This window comes from Parus major, chromosome 8 (genome assembly GCF_001522545.3).
Source record: "Parus major isolate Abel chromosome 8, Parus_major1.1, whole genome shotgun sequence".
Classification (NCBI taxonomy): Eukaryota; Metazoa; Chordata; class Aves; order Passeriformes; family Paridae; genus Parus; species Parus major.
The window spans coordinates 14323850-14341217 of NC_031777.1; the positions used below are offsets into that span (position 1 = coordinate 14323850).

Below are 17368 nucleotides of genomic sequence, written 5' to 3' on the forward strand. Positions count from 1 at the left end.
GTTTCATGTCTTCGTTTTCCCCCTTGGTATTTCCTGTTCTTGCCCCAGCATCCCCTTCTATTTTCTGTTGATTGTCTTTCTGTTAAATTATTGCCTTGGCTAAAAGCTATGTAAATCTCACAAAATTTAAGTTTTTCATTAATCACAAATATCCCATCTCCTCATTTGTTTGAAGGCTCTGTAGGACCTAGTGATTTTACCCAGTCAGTCACAGTTCAGTATTCATAGTGTACTTAAGCAAACATAGCGAGCCTCCAGTGTTGCAGAAAAGATGGATTTGTGAGAAATCTTAAATAGCTTTGGTTGAGATGGATTCAGTACATTTATTAAAACTTTAAACAAAGTACTAAAATTTTGGGAAAGGTATGGACTTGGCTTTCCTCCTTAGATCACACTTCAGTTTTCACAAAGCTGTTCTCATTTATCCCTAATAACCATCTCTTCTCTTTTTCCTGAAACCTTCAAGGCAACAGGAAATCAGGTATGTCCAAGGCTGCCTGTTGGGCTCATTTAACTGTTACCTGGCAGAGCTGTGCAAAGCACCAGGAAGTAATTGAGATTGGATGGGAATGTGCCCCCCTTTAGTCTGGTACCTGTAACAGGCCTTGGCTGTGCTTTGCATAAATAATACTTTCTTTACCAGAAGGATACAGAGATGATGTGAATTTTGGCTTTATCCTGAACCAAATGAGGGGATCTAGCATGACAGATTTTGGACCACTTCCAGTGTCTAAAATTAAAAGCCTTTCTCTCATAATTCAAATTGTTTTAGGGGAAAAAAAAAAAAATTAAAACCCCACAACTGAACAAAAATGCCAAAACAATAAACCAAACACATCAAAACACATCATCACATTAGAGAGGAATGAATTAATAACAATACAGAAATAACTGTGGGACTTCTCTCTTGTTTACTACTAACCTCATACAGTAGATTATTCAGCACAATCTAATGTGATAAATTCTGCTAGGATGGTTAACACAAGTTTGCTAAAGCAAGTTGCCTTTGGAGAATGCCAAACATTCACATGAAAGTAACCTCATGGATGTTTAAGCAGCAGATTATTGTGAGAAAGTCCCATTAAAATACATTCACAAATTTCAGAGGCACATTGTGGTAGGTAGGTCAAGTCCTCTTCAAATTTGCCCTAAATGAGATCATAGTTTGATGTTTTATTTCTTTAAACTTTGGTATTTTCCAGGTTTTTGTAGACTAGATTAACATTTGCCTGGGAAAAAAAAAAAAAAAAAGTAATATGTAACATTAAGGATAGCTTGTTATATCTGTAAGCATAATTTGCTATTAGATTAATAGCCCTGAAGTGGAAATCCTTTGTGAAATATAATAAACTGCCAAGGGGTTTCTTAGTTTATAACTATTGACTGATTTTTTTTCCTCCTTCCAAAGTCTTGGCTCTCTAGGTTTCCCATCATGTATGTAAGTAGAATTGAGAGGTTTTGATGGAGGCTAATAATATTGTATTGCTAGGTAGTTATGTATTTTTATTTTAAGGACCTGTTCACAAAACCTCAGCATGGCAGAAATATCTTAAAATAGCACCAGGACTGGAAACAATGCAAGTGAAATGTGAACAAACAGTTCTGGAAAGCACACACAGGGAGTTCTTTGTAGGCCAGGAAAAGCATTTGTATTAGAAAACAGTTCTGCTGACTTGATTTGCTTTTTATTCCAGGGATATCTGACAGGGTTGTTACTATTGAACATCTCATCATGTATAACTGGAAGCTTCCCTGTGTTACCATGTTTTGTTGCAAAATACATGGAAGTCTTTCATTTTTCCTTAGATTATTTTAAAATTCCTTTTTACCATCCACTTCACTATCTAGCTGTAAATGAAAATTCAGCCATTGAGTAGGAGCCAACAAAGTGTCTTAGGCAAAGAAATAGAACAAGGAGATACTGCTAAATTAAGGTTTGTCAGGATGAAGTTAGGGCAAATTTGCAGCCTACCATTGTTGCCCATTAACTTTGGGGTGCCATTGGGAAATGAGGCTGAAGTATCTGCATCATGCTATGTGGAATGTCACCTTTCTTTTGAGAGAAAGCCCATTGGCATAGCTGATAGTGTTGTAAGCCTACCCTCTTCTTTATTTCCAGGCTCACATGCTTGCGCTGGCTGTGCCTGGAGTGATTTTTGAGCCTTTCATGTGAAGTTCAGTGTATGCAGAGATTCTTGCAGAGCAGAGACCTTGGTTGTAGTTTTAGCATAGAAAGGTATTGGCTGGTGAGATTACAGACAGTTCATCCATCTGTATTCTCAGTCATAATTCTCCTTTAGTAGGTTCTATAAGAAATCAGTCTCAGTGAACAAAAAACTGTCCAGGAAGACATGCTATTACTAAACTTGCTTACCTAGGCAGTTTTCCCCTTATGTATACTGGGATTTGTGCTAGCCACTGGAGCTCTTTCACTAAGTTCTGAGTTCCATTAAGGTTATTTAGGCATGTTTGCTTCATCTCAGGAGATGCCTGACCTCTCTGGCAGTTGAAGAATGTATTCCATGTGGTAGACCATGGTAGAGAGGATTTTTAACAAACCAATAATTATGAAAGTTCACTATTTAATTGGTTTGGATTCTTTAAATGTTTTTTCTTTTTGCTGTGTTGTAAGATGTGGTTCAAGTTCAATTTGTGTTTCATTAACTTCATTTGAGTAATGAAAAATCCATTCAACCACCAGAAGACGTTCTAGGTTTCTATGCTGTATTTGTAATTAATGTGTATCTCTAAGTGGATCGTCCTGTTATTTTTAAGATAATTCATTTCAGTACCATGGATGAAACTAGTCCATTTCATCCTATATAGGTCTTTGGTAGAGACCTATAGTTCTTTTTGTTGGATAAATGTATAACTCTCCTAAGCAAATACAGTTACTGCCTTTGAATCCTATAGTCTGTTCTGTTTTCAATAGCTCTGCCTACCACTGAGATACAGTAAGATGCTTTTGCAAAGATGGTAACAATTTCTGTAGCAGCTTTGGGTCCTTTAAGACCTCTTTTCAGTCAAAAGCATATTTTGAAACCTTAAATAAAATTCCCATTAAAGTAGTAGTTCCTCTCAGAAGATCAGCAAAACACACAGCTATGACTTTAAGATCTTGTTACACCATTGCAGCTGGATGTTTTTGTTTACCCTGGAGGGAGTATTTTAAAAGTTCTCCAGCCACTTCCTTGTGCAGTCAGGAGAAAAGGTGCTTTTGAAAAGTCTCAGCTCAATTTGTGTGCTCTTTACCTTCAGCTTGTGTAGATGCTATAATACTTGCTCTCATTCTCTAAGACGTGGCAGTGAAAGGGCTGTTAATTTTAGAATTGTTGCCAGTGAGCTTTAAATGGGTTCCCAGCCATTTAAGTTGGGAAATAACAAGTGGTAGGCATGTGCCAGAGGTCCTTCACCTGTGCTGATCTGATAGATCACAAGGGTTTGGCGTGGAGGGGGCATTTTTGGCCTTCTTTATGTTTTGACACTTCAAATGCTTTTGGACTTCAGTTCTCAACAAGCCTCTTCTGTCACTTCTTGTACATTCAGTGAAGGTTTGGGGTTTTTTTTTATGGCATGGTTTCTTTCTGCAGTCTTCTATAAAGCTTGGAAGGAGTTGATGCAAAACCTTAATGTACAAAAGCACAAAGAATTTGCTCCTTGATGAAAGTGCTTGTCCATTGTGAACCAGACTTGTATGGATAAATAACACCCTATTCTGGTTCACAGAAGGGAAACTAAGGTGAAAAGTGATTCTTTACCAGGTTGTTTTTATTCTCTGCCTTTCTATGTTAGCTACTAGTGTTTGTCTAAGAGAAGCCTTAGTTTTCTCTGAGAAAAGCAGAGAGAAGAGGAGAATTTATCTCAGAATTTCTTTGGGTTCCCAGCATGTTTAAATTACCTTGGCAGCAGGATGCCTCCTCTGGCATTATTCCACCAAAAATCTGCTGTCTGGTAATGTGTTGTAATTCAGTCTGCCTGAAATTGCAGGGAGGTTCGTTAAAAGAAGTGTTAAATGTGTGCCACCTGCTCCCACGGTTCAGTGCTGTGAGTATTCACTGTGAAGAAGAAAAAGCTAGAGAGAGCAGTGTTTATGGAAAGAACAGGAATTGGTGGGCAAGCCTTCCCAGTTCTTTTTTAAATAATGCGTGTGTTCCTTATTTTCATCAGTGTGTCAATTAAAAGAACCTGTGAGCTTTGTCTCATGTCCAGACCTAAGAAAAAATCCATAACACATGGGAGCAAAATGCTGCATTTTGCTAGGGGCTCCCTCTCTCTCTCCTTATCCCTATTTTTTTTTTTTTTTAATGGTCTTTCTCTGAAGAGAGGTTATACTCTGATTCTTTGATCAATGTAGAACATGTTCTCAGGCTTTTGAAACCTTTCAGCACAACAAAGATGGGCTGGAGTCCCAGCCCTTGGAGAATGAAAGGAAGTCCCAAGTATTTCCCTCCTCTGAGTGCTTGTGAAAGAGAACGTGGCTACTCCAGAGAAGATCCTGCACCTCACTCTGAGCAGCACTGCATACATAAGGACTAGCGAGCCAGAGTGGGCCAGCATGAAAGCTGTGCTCCAAGACGAGATGAAGACAAGAAATTTTCCAGAAAATCTTACAGTAGTTGTATAGTGATGATGGAGATGTCTTCAAGCAAAACTCATGCCATTTGTGCTAAGGGGCAACAAGAACTTTTGTCCTTTAGAAAAGGAACATCTTGGATGAGCAGATTTCATGACCATTAGGAGTAAGCACTTTAAGACTGAAATTTTCCTTTGGCAAATTGGTTCTTTGGCAACAGAAATATTGAACAACTACGTATGTTCAGCTTAGCCTGTCCTGATACTTTTGGAATGTTCCTAGCTAGATGGGTTCAAAGGGGGCTGCTGGGAAAGAATCTGAATTTAAAATATAAGTTTTAAATAGGAGGAAGAATATTGGAGCAGGGCATTTGGGTCCAGCTCCATTTTTTTGGATATAGCTAGAATTCTTATTGGAAAGAGGAAGTAAGAGAAGTGACTTTGTAGGTGTGTCATTATTAGTTTGGTGTACAGGCAGAACACTTTGCTCCATTCCATGCGGTGTAGAACAATCACATGTTATCTCACAGAATGCTGGGGTTTGCAAATACAATCTAGAGAGCAAAGCCAAGCCAGCCTGCTGAAAGCAGCACCTGCATTCCAGTGCAGGTCATATGATGGAAGTTATAACCCAGGTAAAATGTTAATCACTAAACTTGGCACAGTTGAAGCTTTTAATCTTTTATTGCAGTTTTCCAGGGAGAGGCAAGTTATGGACAACAGCCCGGAAAAACTGAAGAAGGAGTTAGAGGAAGAACTGCAGCTGAGTAGTGAAGACTTGCGTAGCCATGCCTGGTACCACGGACGTATTCCTCGGCAGGTAGGTGGCCTTGGCATTGCCAAGTGTGCTTGGAGCTTTTACAGATAAGCAGAATTTCACTGATGTACTGCACACATCTCTGATACCTGGATTAATTTAGTAGGAGCATAATGCCTATTTGTATGAAAGCTGTGGTATATATCACAGCTTGGCATAAAATGAGGCCGAGGAAGGACTCAGGGCAGACCCTGGTGGAAAATAGATGCATTTCAGGATTTTTGTGCACTGTATAAATCTGGAAATGGAATTTAAACTTTGTATAAGAATACTGTGATCACATATTGTTTAGAGAACACTGACATCAATTTGGTTCAGTATTCTTAATGAAAGTTAAAATGTTGTTTACTTTCTCTCTTGCGCTTGGAACTTGGGGGAGTGGGGGGAAAGAAACGCAACAAAATCAATTCAATCACTTTAATCTAGCTCCGATCAAACGCAGTTAGAACCACGGTAAGGAAAGGACTACAACACGGTAAGGCTGAGGTTGGATCGGAGCTTCCAGAGCCGCTGGAGCTCCCCCTGCGGGCCTCCCCCAGCCCCCGGGCAGGGCCGGCTCAGCTGCCCCGCACTTTGCTCTTGGCGGCCTTTCTATCACACGAAACTACTAACTCAAAACAGAAAAACTAGATGTCTCTGACTCTTCCTAGTCACTAGTATTTGCATGCAGCGTTCACAAAGAATAAAAAAAATGAAAGCTTCTGTCATGTAAGGCAACAATGAAAGGGCAGAATCCAGGATCTTGTGTTAATGGCTTCTGAACTTCATTGTGACTATATTCAGGTACTTTAAACTTAAATTCCTGGGTCACTACTTTCCCTTCATGCCTTATTTTCTATTGGCAAAGTAGAGGAAACACATGTGCAAAAGTGGCTCAGCTTCTGGCTGCTGGTTCCTTCCAAGAAACCCATTCAGATCTCTGTTGTGGGATGAGCTTTTAATTAAGAATAGGAGACATCATTCTTCTACCGCACTTCACACTTTTCTTTGTATTTGTGGCTTTGTGTAAACTCCCAGAGTAGCCAAATTAATTCCTGTGTTTAAGAATATTTTGTTGTAATGTATTGTTTTCTGATTCTGAAAGTAATTTTTTGTATAATTCTTTTTCCTCAAAGGTGGCAGAAGGCCTAGTTCAGAGAGATGGAGATTTTCTGATTAGGGATTCTCTCTCCAGTCCTGGGAACTTTGTTCTTACAAGTCAGTGGAAAAATACCCCTCAGCATTTTAAAATCAACAAAACAGTTCTAAGACTCAATGAAGCCTACTGTCGTGTTCAGTATCAGTTTGAACTGGAAAGTTTTGACACTATCCCTGGCTTAGTTAGGTACTATGTTGGGAATCGCACACCAATATCAAAGCAGAGTGGAGCAATTATTTTTCAGCCTATCAACAGGACTGTGCCTCTCAGGTGTCTAGAAGAAAAATATGGTGTAATTTCAGTCCAGCAAAAAGAGCCAAACACCCCTGAAGGAAAAGTGGAAACTGCAAAAAGGCTGAGTCTTGGTATATCCGGCATGCAATCCCCGGAGCAGAGCATCCCCAGAGGAAATCTTTTGAGGTACCTTAATTTTGCTGTCTTTATGGAAGGAAATGGAGTAAGTGTATCAGATCCTAGTGGAGGTGATATGAGGTTTCACCCTGATTTGAGATGGAAGACTGGGCATGAGGATTTGCTGATTTTAGCAAAGGATCAGCAAATCCACAAAGTGAGAGCAAATGTGGACTCTGGAAGCACAACAGCACTGCAGTGACTTGGCAAATCTTGAGCCATGTAAGACAAAGGATTAAAATAACATCTTGCTGCTGCTCCAGAGAAGTCTGTTTTTCCATGGTTGACTTCTGAAATAAAAACTCCCGAGTGTGGGATAATGGATCCTAATTTCAGTGTCCAAATCAAATGTTCCATTAGAAAGGAAATACCTTCATAAATGCTGCAGGGTGACATATGGTATAGCCCATTTCACTACCACTACAACAGCAGTTTATGAATGAATGAAGTACCTTTTATTATCATAAGCTGCCCAAGTGGAAAGCTAACGATCCTTGCACTGGTTATGATATATTCTGGCAGTTAGATATATATTTTAAGTGCTGCATATATTGATATGTTTTTGTTTGCATTTTTGTCTACCCTAGAAACAAAGAAAAAAGTGGTAGCCAGCCATCTAGTTTGGATCATGTTCTGGAGAAAAGATTCCCTTTAAAGGCTCACCAGTCAGAGAGCTATCTGCTGATAGGTATGTTTTGTAATTAGAAGTTTCATGCTTAGAATCGGTGTGTGTCCAGGTGGTCTGTTACTCTTCAGACCAAAGTGAGACTGCTGAATGTTCTGAGTACTGTAAATACATTAAATTTAATGGCCACTGTAAGCTGTGTTAAGATACTGCTTCTCTTCTAGTCACTGGAACAGGATTTTTATTTACAATACACCAGCTAATTGAGAACCTTAGCACACAACTCCGCAGGCTTCCACACCAAAAAATGGCAGCTATGGTTTGCATTAATACCTTTTTTGATAGTAATACCTTTCCTCACTTGCACTTGACAAGAACAGACTTGTTCTTTTCATGTCTTTCTGACAAAACTTTATTAAGTAGAAGGGGTGTTTCATGGAAATTTGGGTAACCACTTTTTCTCAGGGTAAACTATGCAGATGAGGTAATGTTCCTCACTAGGAGGAAAACGCTACCATGGCTTTTGTACACAGTTCTGTTCTTCAGTCTCCCCCAGTCTCTGTACCCTCCATCCCTTTTGCTTTTTGTTCCTTTTTCTGCTGTTTGGTTCCATGGCCACTATCATCCTAAGCAAGGGATCCAGGTTGTGACAACACAGAACAGTTGCTGATTGGGGAATTTTATTTCTCAGGTTCTTTGAAGGTTTAAGCAGTTGTTTCCATACTAACACACCTGTATATGGAAGCTTGCAATAATGCATCACTTCCCATGCAGACAAACTAGTATTGACTTCCAAGGCTGCTCATTTTGAATACAATACTGTTAAAATTCTTCATATCTGGTGTAGGAAGAGTTCTCATGACAAAGAGAATATTAAGTATTTGTACAGTGAGACTGTATTTTGATAGAGTGCGCATCCCTTGTTTATCAACCGTGGGATGTACAGACATTTATAAGGCATGTTTCTCTCCCTCTGTAGTTGAATTGATTATTCCAGTCAATGGCCTGTAGATACTTTTGTTTTGGTACTACAACAGCCTGAAGAGTTCTGCTGTGCATTTTGTCATAGGATCCTTTGAGTAGGTCCTGTTATCATACTGCCTGTAATTTGGAATTTTTGTTTTATATCTGTAATCGAGCAGTAATACCCGTATGATGCAACTGGCCACTTTGCTGTAAATAACAGCAAATGTGCTGAGAATTGCAGATTGGGAATGTCTGACACAGGACAATCCCATATCAGATGCCAAGGTTTGCATATGCAATGAGTACAGGATGAAGCATAAATACACAGAAGTATATGGACCCAGCTCTTCAAACTAGCTCTGTTTCACAAAAAGATTCACATTTCTGAAGTTCATTCCTTCCATACCTTAGTTCAGGTTTAGGCATGACTTTGGGAAGTTTTGCTTTCATCTCAAACTTGTCCTTCTCAGAAATGACTCATCTTTTTATGTGATGCAGCTGGAAGTCACTGTTTTTATAGCCTAGATCAGGTTACAAGAAAACCTTCTATTCCAAGCCATGGAGGCCATCCAGCTCTGACAGGATAGCCTATATATGCAGGAGAGACTGGAATTATTGTCAGCATTACCACAGAATAATACTATGGTGCAGCTGTTCCATGTATTTGGGATTTTGGGTGGATCAGCAAATGAATGGAATTTGCTGGCTAGGTCATTCCTCAAAATATACAATTTTGCCAGCAAATAATTGACATGATCTGACATTATCCTTAGGAAATAGCATTAGGAGATGAACTCTGGCACAGGCACCAGGAATTGTATTTATTTTGGCCTTCTAAAACACTGTTTTCCCCTGCAGGTTCAAGACATCCATCTCGATTACCTGAAGCAGATGCAAACTCCTGTCCCAGCTCACCTGCATTTAGAACAGGCAGTGAACCATCTCTAAGCCCCACAGTTATTCAGAAAGTCACCTCAGAGTCACAGCTAGGGGAAGCTCTTAGAGGATCAGACAGTCAGCTCTGTCCAAAGCCTCCACCCAAACCCAGCAAAGCACCCCTGATGAAGCCCCCAGATTCTCCTTTGGCTTCCCACAGCTCTGAAGGACACTATTGTGAACTAAACCCTGACAGACATCCTACAGCAGCAAAACAACACTTGTGTCAGAAAAACAGCTATGTGGAACATGTGATGCGAAAGGAGAGGGCAATATTCAGGAACTCTGAAACAAGCTATTTGATCCTTGATGAAGATCCTACAATGAGCCCTGCAGATCCTTTAGAAGCTTCAACTCAGATGGCTGAAGAAGACAGCATCTTTTCTGCACCTGTTTATGAGACAGTGTCTAGTTTTAAACCAAATGATTTTGAATCCAAACTACTTCCTCCTGAAAACAAGCCATTGGAAACATCTATGTTAAGAAGAGTTAAGGAGCTTTTCACCAACAATAACCCAAAGATTATTGCACAGCATATTCTTAGAATGGACTGCAAGGTAAAAAAAAAGATAATACATTTTATTTTATATTGTTCCAGTTCAGACTTTTTAAAGAACTGATTTGAAAAGAATAATGGGTAGATTTGCATGTTTGTATTGTTTGCAGGAATTTTTAGGGTGTTTGTTTTTCATTTGAAGAATAAGAATGTTCACAAACTCTTTGGACTAAAGGTCTCTCATCATGCTTGACTTTAGACTCAAATTCTCAAAGTTCCATATGTCTTTTAAAGGTCTATCAGTTGCTGCATACCTGTGATTCAGCCTTTCTCTTGGATTGGAGGAAGAGCTCTCTATGCTCTAAAGCACTGTGGAGAAAACTGCTCACGACAGGAAATAGCTCGTTAAGGGCAAAATGCAGGCAGACACTACCTGGTTGTCACATGGCCATTATATACAATGTTCAATGGAGCAAAATATATTTAAGCTACTTAAACCAGCTGCTCTTCTAATCTTTGAGTTCCTCTCTTACAGCTGGATAGGTGCTGTGGGAAAATAGCTATCAGTGCTTTTCTCTCCTGTGAGAGAACTGTGCTAGTGGAATTGCTTAAAAGGATGTAAAATACACGAAGAACTATTTTTCACATTGTAGACTCTGGTCAGCTGCCAGGGCTTGGAGATCAGCTAATGGATCAGAAAGACAGGAGAATCATCTAATGAGATGATGACTTTGTGTAATGAAAGAAATGTAACTGCATTTAAATCTGCATGACTTTCCTGGCATGACTGAGTGCTGTACCTGCTGCAGAGCAGCTACAGGAACCAAATGGTATGGTGGGTATCTAACCCCCCCCAAGCTTTGTTGGGCTTTGGTGGTTTTAGTCTTTTGAAAAAAGAGTTTGAGAAGCAAAACACATGGCTACTTACTGGGCAACTCCATTGCAGACAGGAAGGGAAGTGGTGATGCTCCAGAAGAAGCACAGCAGAAGCACTCTGCTGCTGCTGCACTGACAGACACTCAAGGTCTGAGGAGGGGGCAGTTCCCTGGAGCAGCGGAGTAGGAGTCCTGACAGGCGCTGGGGGCCTGCCAACAGCAAACACAGCTTTTTATTTCCTCAGTAGCACTGTTGGCTGCTGCTAAGTGAGGCTTCATGCAGACAAGGTGACTCAGAGCAACTTGGCTCCACAACTGCTCACTCTTCTCAGAAGTGGTAGATCGAGGTTTCTTTACTATGGTTCCAAGAGTATTAACATCATTCACCAACATTTTAGTTCCAAAATTCACTTTTTCCTTCCTTCCTTCAACTTAATAACTAAATTATTTTTAATATATTGTTAAAGAGTATGTTGCTTGAAGGCATAGGATATGCATGACTTAGAGAAGTAGTGAGTTTATATATATGTATGTATGTATCTATATAATATTCAATTATCTCATTATTAGACTCCTTATTTTAAATACTGTAAACTTTGCAATGGAGCTAAGGCACCAAGTAGCCTGTTAGAATTAATTAAGAGTCATTTGAGGGTTTGCAGAAACAGATTTTTGGATTTTGGAGCAGGAACAGAAACTAGCTGGGACAGGTAGAGCAGTCTGTTTGATGTTCACCTCTAAGTGCTGAGCCAGTGCCTGTCATTTACTAGCAACTTGTTGCATAGATTGCACACCGATAAGAACTGCATGATGCAATGAGATTGGCCTGTCAATTGGGCCAGAATGACTGCTTTGTACTGAGATCCCAGGCTAAAGTTCACATGTACTCTGTGTCATCAGTAGTTGTTTCATTTGTCTCTTAAATAATGACATTTCAAATAAAGAATCACCCATATGGTAGGTGATGAGGTGTCTGCCACTTGCATACCTGTGATGGAATAGCAATCAGTGTCTCCAGGGGATTCATATCACTTCTGCTTCCCTTGAAGTGAAACAGGTTTTTCTGCAGTGCTGTTTTGTACTGGTGAGGCTTGCTGTACAGCCCACATTGCTTTCAAAGTTTTATAGCCAAAAAAGCCTGCTGATGGGTGTATCAGAAAATTGCAGGCAGATTGGTTTGTAAATATGTCAACATACAGGCCTTAAACCAGCAGATAATCTTACACCATTGTATTAATGTGGGTTTGCTTATTATTAGCAATTATAATTGTTTTTGAGATAACCAGTAGCTAATACAATCTGTTTAAAAAGCAAAGACAAATTGCTAAGGTTGTCAACTTTCACACACTGACTTCATTAGGCAGTCACCATTGTGTCCTCCTTAGTCCTTTTTCTTTAATTTCCTTTTCCCAATTCATCTTTACGAACTTTTATGAACCTAATTCATGTTTAGGGCCCTGTGGTGCAGCCAAATTCTGAGCAGTCGTTTATTTTAGAAAGGAAAAAGGCAAAGCAAGTGTGTATGTCCTTAAGGCAAAGAGCAGTTCCTCTCTGACAAGGATCAGGTTGAGAGCACACTGCATTTCCTGGAACCTGCATAGTAATCCCTTTCTGGAAGCAGAGGATGGAATTTGATAAAGCATTTTGGTCACACCTTTTATGTTTTCTGGTGGCTGTATCATTTTTAAAAAAATCTCCTTGGCTTTTTTGTGTAAGGCACTGAACATGCATAGGTTGATGTTTTTCTTTGATGCCTGTATTATAATGTTGCATGCTGTGCACCTAGCTCTGTATGCCATGCACTTACCTGGAGGACTTCTCTGTGACTAGAGGGGTTTGTTTTTTTTTGAAAAATGTTAGTTTCAAAATTCATGCAGTGTTTTTTGTGCTTGACAGGTGGCAAGGATAATAGAAGTTTCTGAAGAGATGAGGAGGAATATGGGAGGGAACTCTGGTCTTGAATTGATCACCTTGCCTTACGGACATCAGCTGCGCCTTGACCTGATTGAGAGGTAAATGTTCCTGTTCCTCACTGCCAGGGCCGATGGCCAGAATCTCAAAGCATGGCTGCACTGTTCTCATTTCCTCCAAGACTACTCTCCTGCATGTTTCCTGAATTCACATGTACAGATGATTTACTGAGATGCTATATAAATCCGTTTTGACTAGGAAAGTATTCCTTAAGGTCATAAGGCACCTGTAGTGCAGGGAAAGGGGAAAGGTGTTGAAAGCAGGGTCCTCAGAACAGCTGAATGCCATCAGCTCTCCTTTACAAGTTCAAGGAAACTAAACTTCAGGGACCTATAATCTGAGCATGTGTGTGTGGAGGAGACTGAATGGTAGTGCCCTTCTGCATGTGGCAAGAGGCTAAAGGATCTAATGAAGAAAAAAAATTATCAACAGTTTTCTGAAAACTTCTGCACAAGTTAAGGGGAACACTTAGGGTGTTCTGATCTTCATTTTCTTCCTCATACTTCAATAGTTTGATTGCTGAGATATAGGCAGGGGGGGTCACAGGATTTGAATTTGGAGGACTAGTTTTTGGTGTTAAGGCATGGGTTGGATTCAATGATCTTGGAGGTCTTTTCCTAGTCATTCTGTTGAATTCTGTTGACAAAGGGAACTGGGGCAATTTTCCCAGAAGTGTTGGTTCATTCACTGCTTGAACAGAATTTTGTATAGTTAGCAGTATCTCAGGAGAATTTATTAAAGAATTTGAAGTTTGTGTGTATTTATTCCATATGTCATTATTGGTTTTGGTGCAAAGACTAAGTTTGTAAGACTAAGTTTGCGGGGCATGCCAAGATAAAAATACACCTCTGAACTGATTTTTGAACACATGTAAATTCAGTAATTTCAACTGGTCTCATGAATTGTTTCACTTACAGGCACAATACCATGGCAATAGGAATAGCTGTTGACATCTTGGGTTGCACAGGAAGTGTAGAAGATCGAGCAGCAACATTAAACAGGATCATCCAAGTTGCTGTGGAGTTGAAGGACTCACTAGGGGATTTATATGGATTTTCTTCCATAATGAAAGCACTGGAAATGCCACAGGTAGAATCTGTTTCTCTTTATGTTCCAAAATGTGGAGTTGTTTGATGGCTTATTTAATTTAATTTGAGAAATTCCTTCAAGACTAGAGAGAATATCAGATTAGTCTTCATGACTATTCTAGGACTGTGACTAGCAGTGTACTTTTCCTGCTGTGGAGTCAATAATGGGTATTTTCTATTTTGCATGAACAGGTCAGTAGGTTAGAACAAACCTGGACGGCTCTAAGACATTGTTATACCCAGACTGCCATTCTGTATGAAAAACAGCTGAAACCATCTTGCAAAGCTTTGCATGAAGGACAAGATGAGTGGACTAGTGAGTATGAGTGACAGTGGTTTCTATTTGGCATTTTAACCCTCCCCCTACTGATTTCCTGTGTGGGGAGATGAGGCAGTTGCTCTTTCCATAGCTGTGCATTGTATGTTAAAATGATTCTGCAGACTTGTATAATGCCATATGATTCAATAGAAGCAAAGTCTGCCACCTAAACATCAGTGTTTGTATGCTTGTATCCCTGCAGAACATAACATTCTTCCAATATCCCTGCTTCCTCTGTGTTGAGCAGAAACTGACACATTGCAGCATCTTGCCACAAAAACAGGGGGAAAAAAAATCTCTCTCCTCACAGCAGAATTAATTCAGGCAGATTCTGCTTATTATTTGCTTTGTCCATTAGATCAGAGGATGAACCCTCAAATAAAAAGAATGGGTTAGGTAATTCTGGTCACATTAGGTGCCCCTGTGCCAGATTCACTGCAGCTCTAGTTTCTAAAGGGATGGAAGGCAGAGAAAATTTCTCAGAACATCTCTCCAAGAGAACAGGTACACACTGAAAACTTTTTAGCATCATGGATATTTTTATCGGAATGACCAATTTTGAAAATGTTTAAAAGGTCTGTATTTAAAAAAATGTGTTTCAAATCTCTGTGCCACTGTCTAGTAATTCAGCAGAGGTTTCCCCTGCAACAAACTCAGCTTTCCAACACCAATTTGTGTTGGTCTTCTTCCCCCACCAGTTCACGGGAAACTGGTAGGACGGGTATATTTAAGGTAAGGTTTTTGAAGGCTCCATTTGAAAGACTGAAGACAAATAGTAGTTTCCAACTTAAAAAAGAACATTGCAGTTACAATACCTTCTTCAGTTAACAATAATGTCTGATGATACAACATACATGATTGTTACTCACTCTATTCCAGAAACTATCAGTGCTCCACAGAACAACATCACAGTGCCACTGCTGATGCCTCTTGTTACCTTGATGGAGCGCCAGGCTGTTGTTTTTGAAGGCATGGAGCTGTGGGAAAGCAGTGACCAGAGCGGTGAAATAATGCTCAGGCACTTGGACACAGCTCGCCTGCTCGCCCAGCACGCCGAGACGTTTCGCCTGACAGCAGAGCGGCTGCTGCAAGGTAGGAGAGACTGCTGCACTGCCACACCAGCTGTGTGCCTGCCCAAGTGTCAGAGAGAGAAATTCTCCTCTTTGGCAGGAGCTGACAGAGTAGCAAATGTCCTGCAGGAAACTCAGTCTGAGGACAACTTTAATGTTGTTTAAAAGCAGACAGTAAATTACTCATCACTACAGCTCTCCAGCAAGGATTTTTGTTAAACATAGTCAAAGTCCTCATGACTCCATACGCTGACCCTTCTGGCAACTGAACAGAAGTACAGAAGACTGAGGATAACTTCCTGTCTTCTGTACATTATAGAATTCCTACTCTGATTATTACAACTAAAATCGCACCCTAAGATTCTTCACAACAGTGCAAGTTGCAGCACTGAGACTGTGACCACATCTGGCCAGAAAGCAGCAACATGCTAACACAATGTGACTTTTATAAACTTGCAATGGAAAAGTTAAGGGAGGGGGCAGAAATACAGTAATTTCTGCAGGCAGCATATATAGATTAGTAATTGTATTTAAGGTTGGACTATAATGACAATTCTAGACATTAGAACTAAGCAAGGTTAGCCTATCCCAGCATCCTTAGAGCCACAGCCATCAGCCATTACTATAATGTCAAAGCCAGAAAGGATTTTCATTGTTCCAAGAGCTTGTTAAAGTCATTGTGCAAATAGAACCCAGTGCACTACAGCTTATTTGGAGAGAAGACAGTTTAAAAGCCATTTCTACAGAATGAAATAATTTGCCTGGTGGTAATACGGTGGGATTCTTTTTGCTTGCTAGGTTTCCAGCCAGATGAAGAGCTGAGTGAAATCTTCAAGACAGAATTTCAAATGAGATTGCTCTGGGGCAGCAAAGGAGCACAAGTTAATCAAAGTGAAAGATACGAGAAATTCAGCCGGATCTTAACTGCACTTTCACGAAAACTGGAACCTCCTCCAGTGAAGCTGGTGGAACAATTAAGTATATAAGACTCTGGAAACACTATTTAAGTGATATACTTGAAATAACCTTAGCATTCTTCTGGCGATTTGATACTGCACAAACTTCTTGCATTTCACAAGATGTTTAGAACTTTTAACTGCACAATGCACACTTGTTTTAAAACTACTGATTTCTAAACAAATTATTTATTTACTGTGGCACCAAGTCATTTACTGATCCCTTTAAAGAGTTTAGGTTATCCCTTTATTTCCCCAAAAGTTGCTATGTTTTAATGATGCCAAGGAGTAAGGGCACTGGCATCTTATTAAGATGAAGCAAATAGTGTAAATAAAATGACAGATTAATTATCTGACATGGCAGAAAATTTGTTGTATAATATTCCTTTAATGAATCTAGAAAACACTGTAGATAGAATTGTGAAGTGTATCTTTATGCACAATAATTTGCATATTTAGAAATCACAGAAACACTGTAAGTTGCAGAAATGATCCTTGATCTGTAACCAGAAGGCTCAAACATCACTGTGCCTGTGAAACTACAAAATCAGTCTGGGTATGTGTTGAGACAACTTTCCCATTTTTTAAGACAGCATCTGTAGTATTTCAGCTTTCGTTGGAGCCTGCACAAAAGTTACACTGCCAGGACTGAAGGGTAAAATGGCCAGAACAAACAATCCAGATAATTAAAATGCTTTCAGACATGAGTAAATGTGGGTGTATGTATCTATTAAACTTGCTTCAGTTACTGAGATGAATCACTTTGGTAAGTACTTTTTCCTTGGATGAAGGCAAAGCCTAAGGTGTTAGCACTTTTTATAGGAAATCAGCGTGCACGGTTTATTATACAAAGAGTCTTAGCAGCAAATCCCACTTTGTCATATACAGAATTGGTGAGTAAGGGTTATCCTCAGATGTGGTACAAATATTTAAGAATGACAGTCAGAGCTGCATGTGCTTGTTGTCAGTACGCCCATTTCTGGAGTGAGATGTTCTTAGAACACTGAAAATATTGGAGTAGGATGACAACAAACCAACACCACAATCTGTTCCTCCTTCTACAGTCACAGCAGAGGTTTGTACCACCAGAACAAGAGTTTACAGACCTCATCCTGAAAGTCTGCCTGT

General features: G+C 39.8%; 1 protein-coding gene across 3 annotated transcripts in view; it reads left to right on the plus strand.

The window, feature by feature from the left end:
* BCAR3 (BCAR3 adaptor protein, NSP family member) overlaps window positions 1-16994 on the plus strand; it is a 76033-nt gene extending 59039 nt beyond the window's left edge. For 2 of the 3 annotated variants that reach the window (XM_015635824.3, XM_015635823.2), the window contains 9 exons: window positions 5264-5392; window positions 6505-6947; window positions 7526-7626; window positions 9388-10022; window positions 12733-12848; window positions 13725-13896; window positions 14088-14211; window positions 15094-15306; window positions 16083-16553. In XM_015635824.3, coding sequence (XP_015491310.1) covers window positions 5264-5392; window positions 6505-6947; window positions 7526-7626; window positions 9388-10022; window positions 12733-12848; window positions 13725-13896; window positions 14088-14211; window positions 15094-15306; window positions 16083-16270 — 2121 coding nt within the window. In that variant the 3' untranslated portion in view covers window positions 16271-16553. Of the gene's footprint in view, window positions 1-5263; window positions 5393-6504; window positions 6948-7525; window positions 7627-9387; window positions 10023-12732; window positions 12849-13724; window positions 13897-14087; window positions 14212-15093; window positions 15307-16082 lie in introns of all 3 variants that reach the window. The other variant, XM_015635820.3, reaches the window with a different exon arrangement.
* Window positions 16995-17368: the final 374 nt, after the last annotated feature.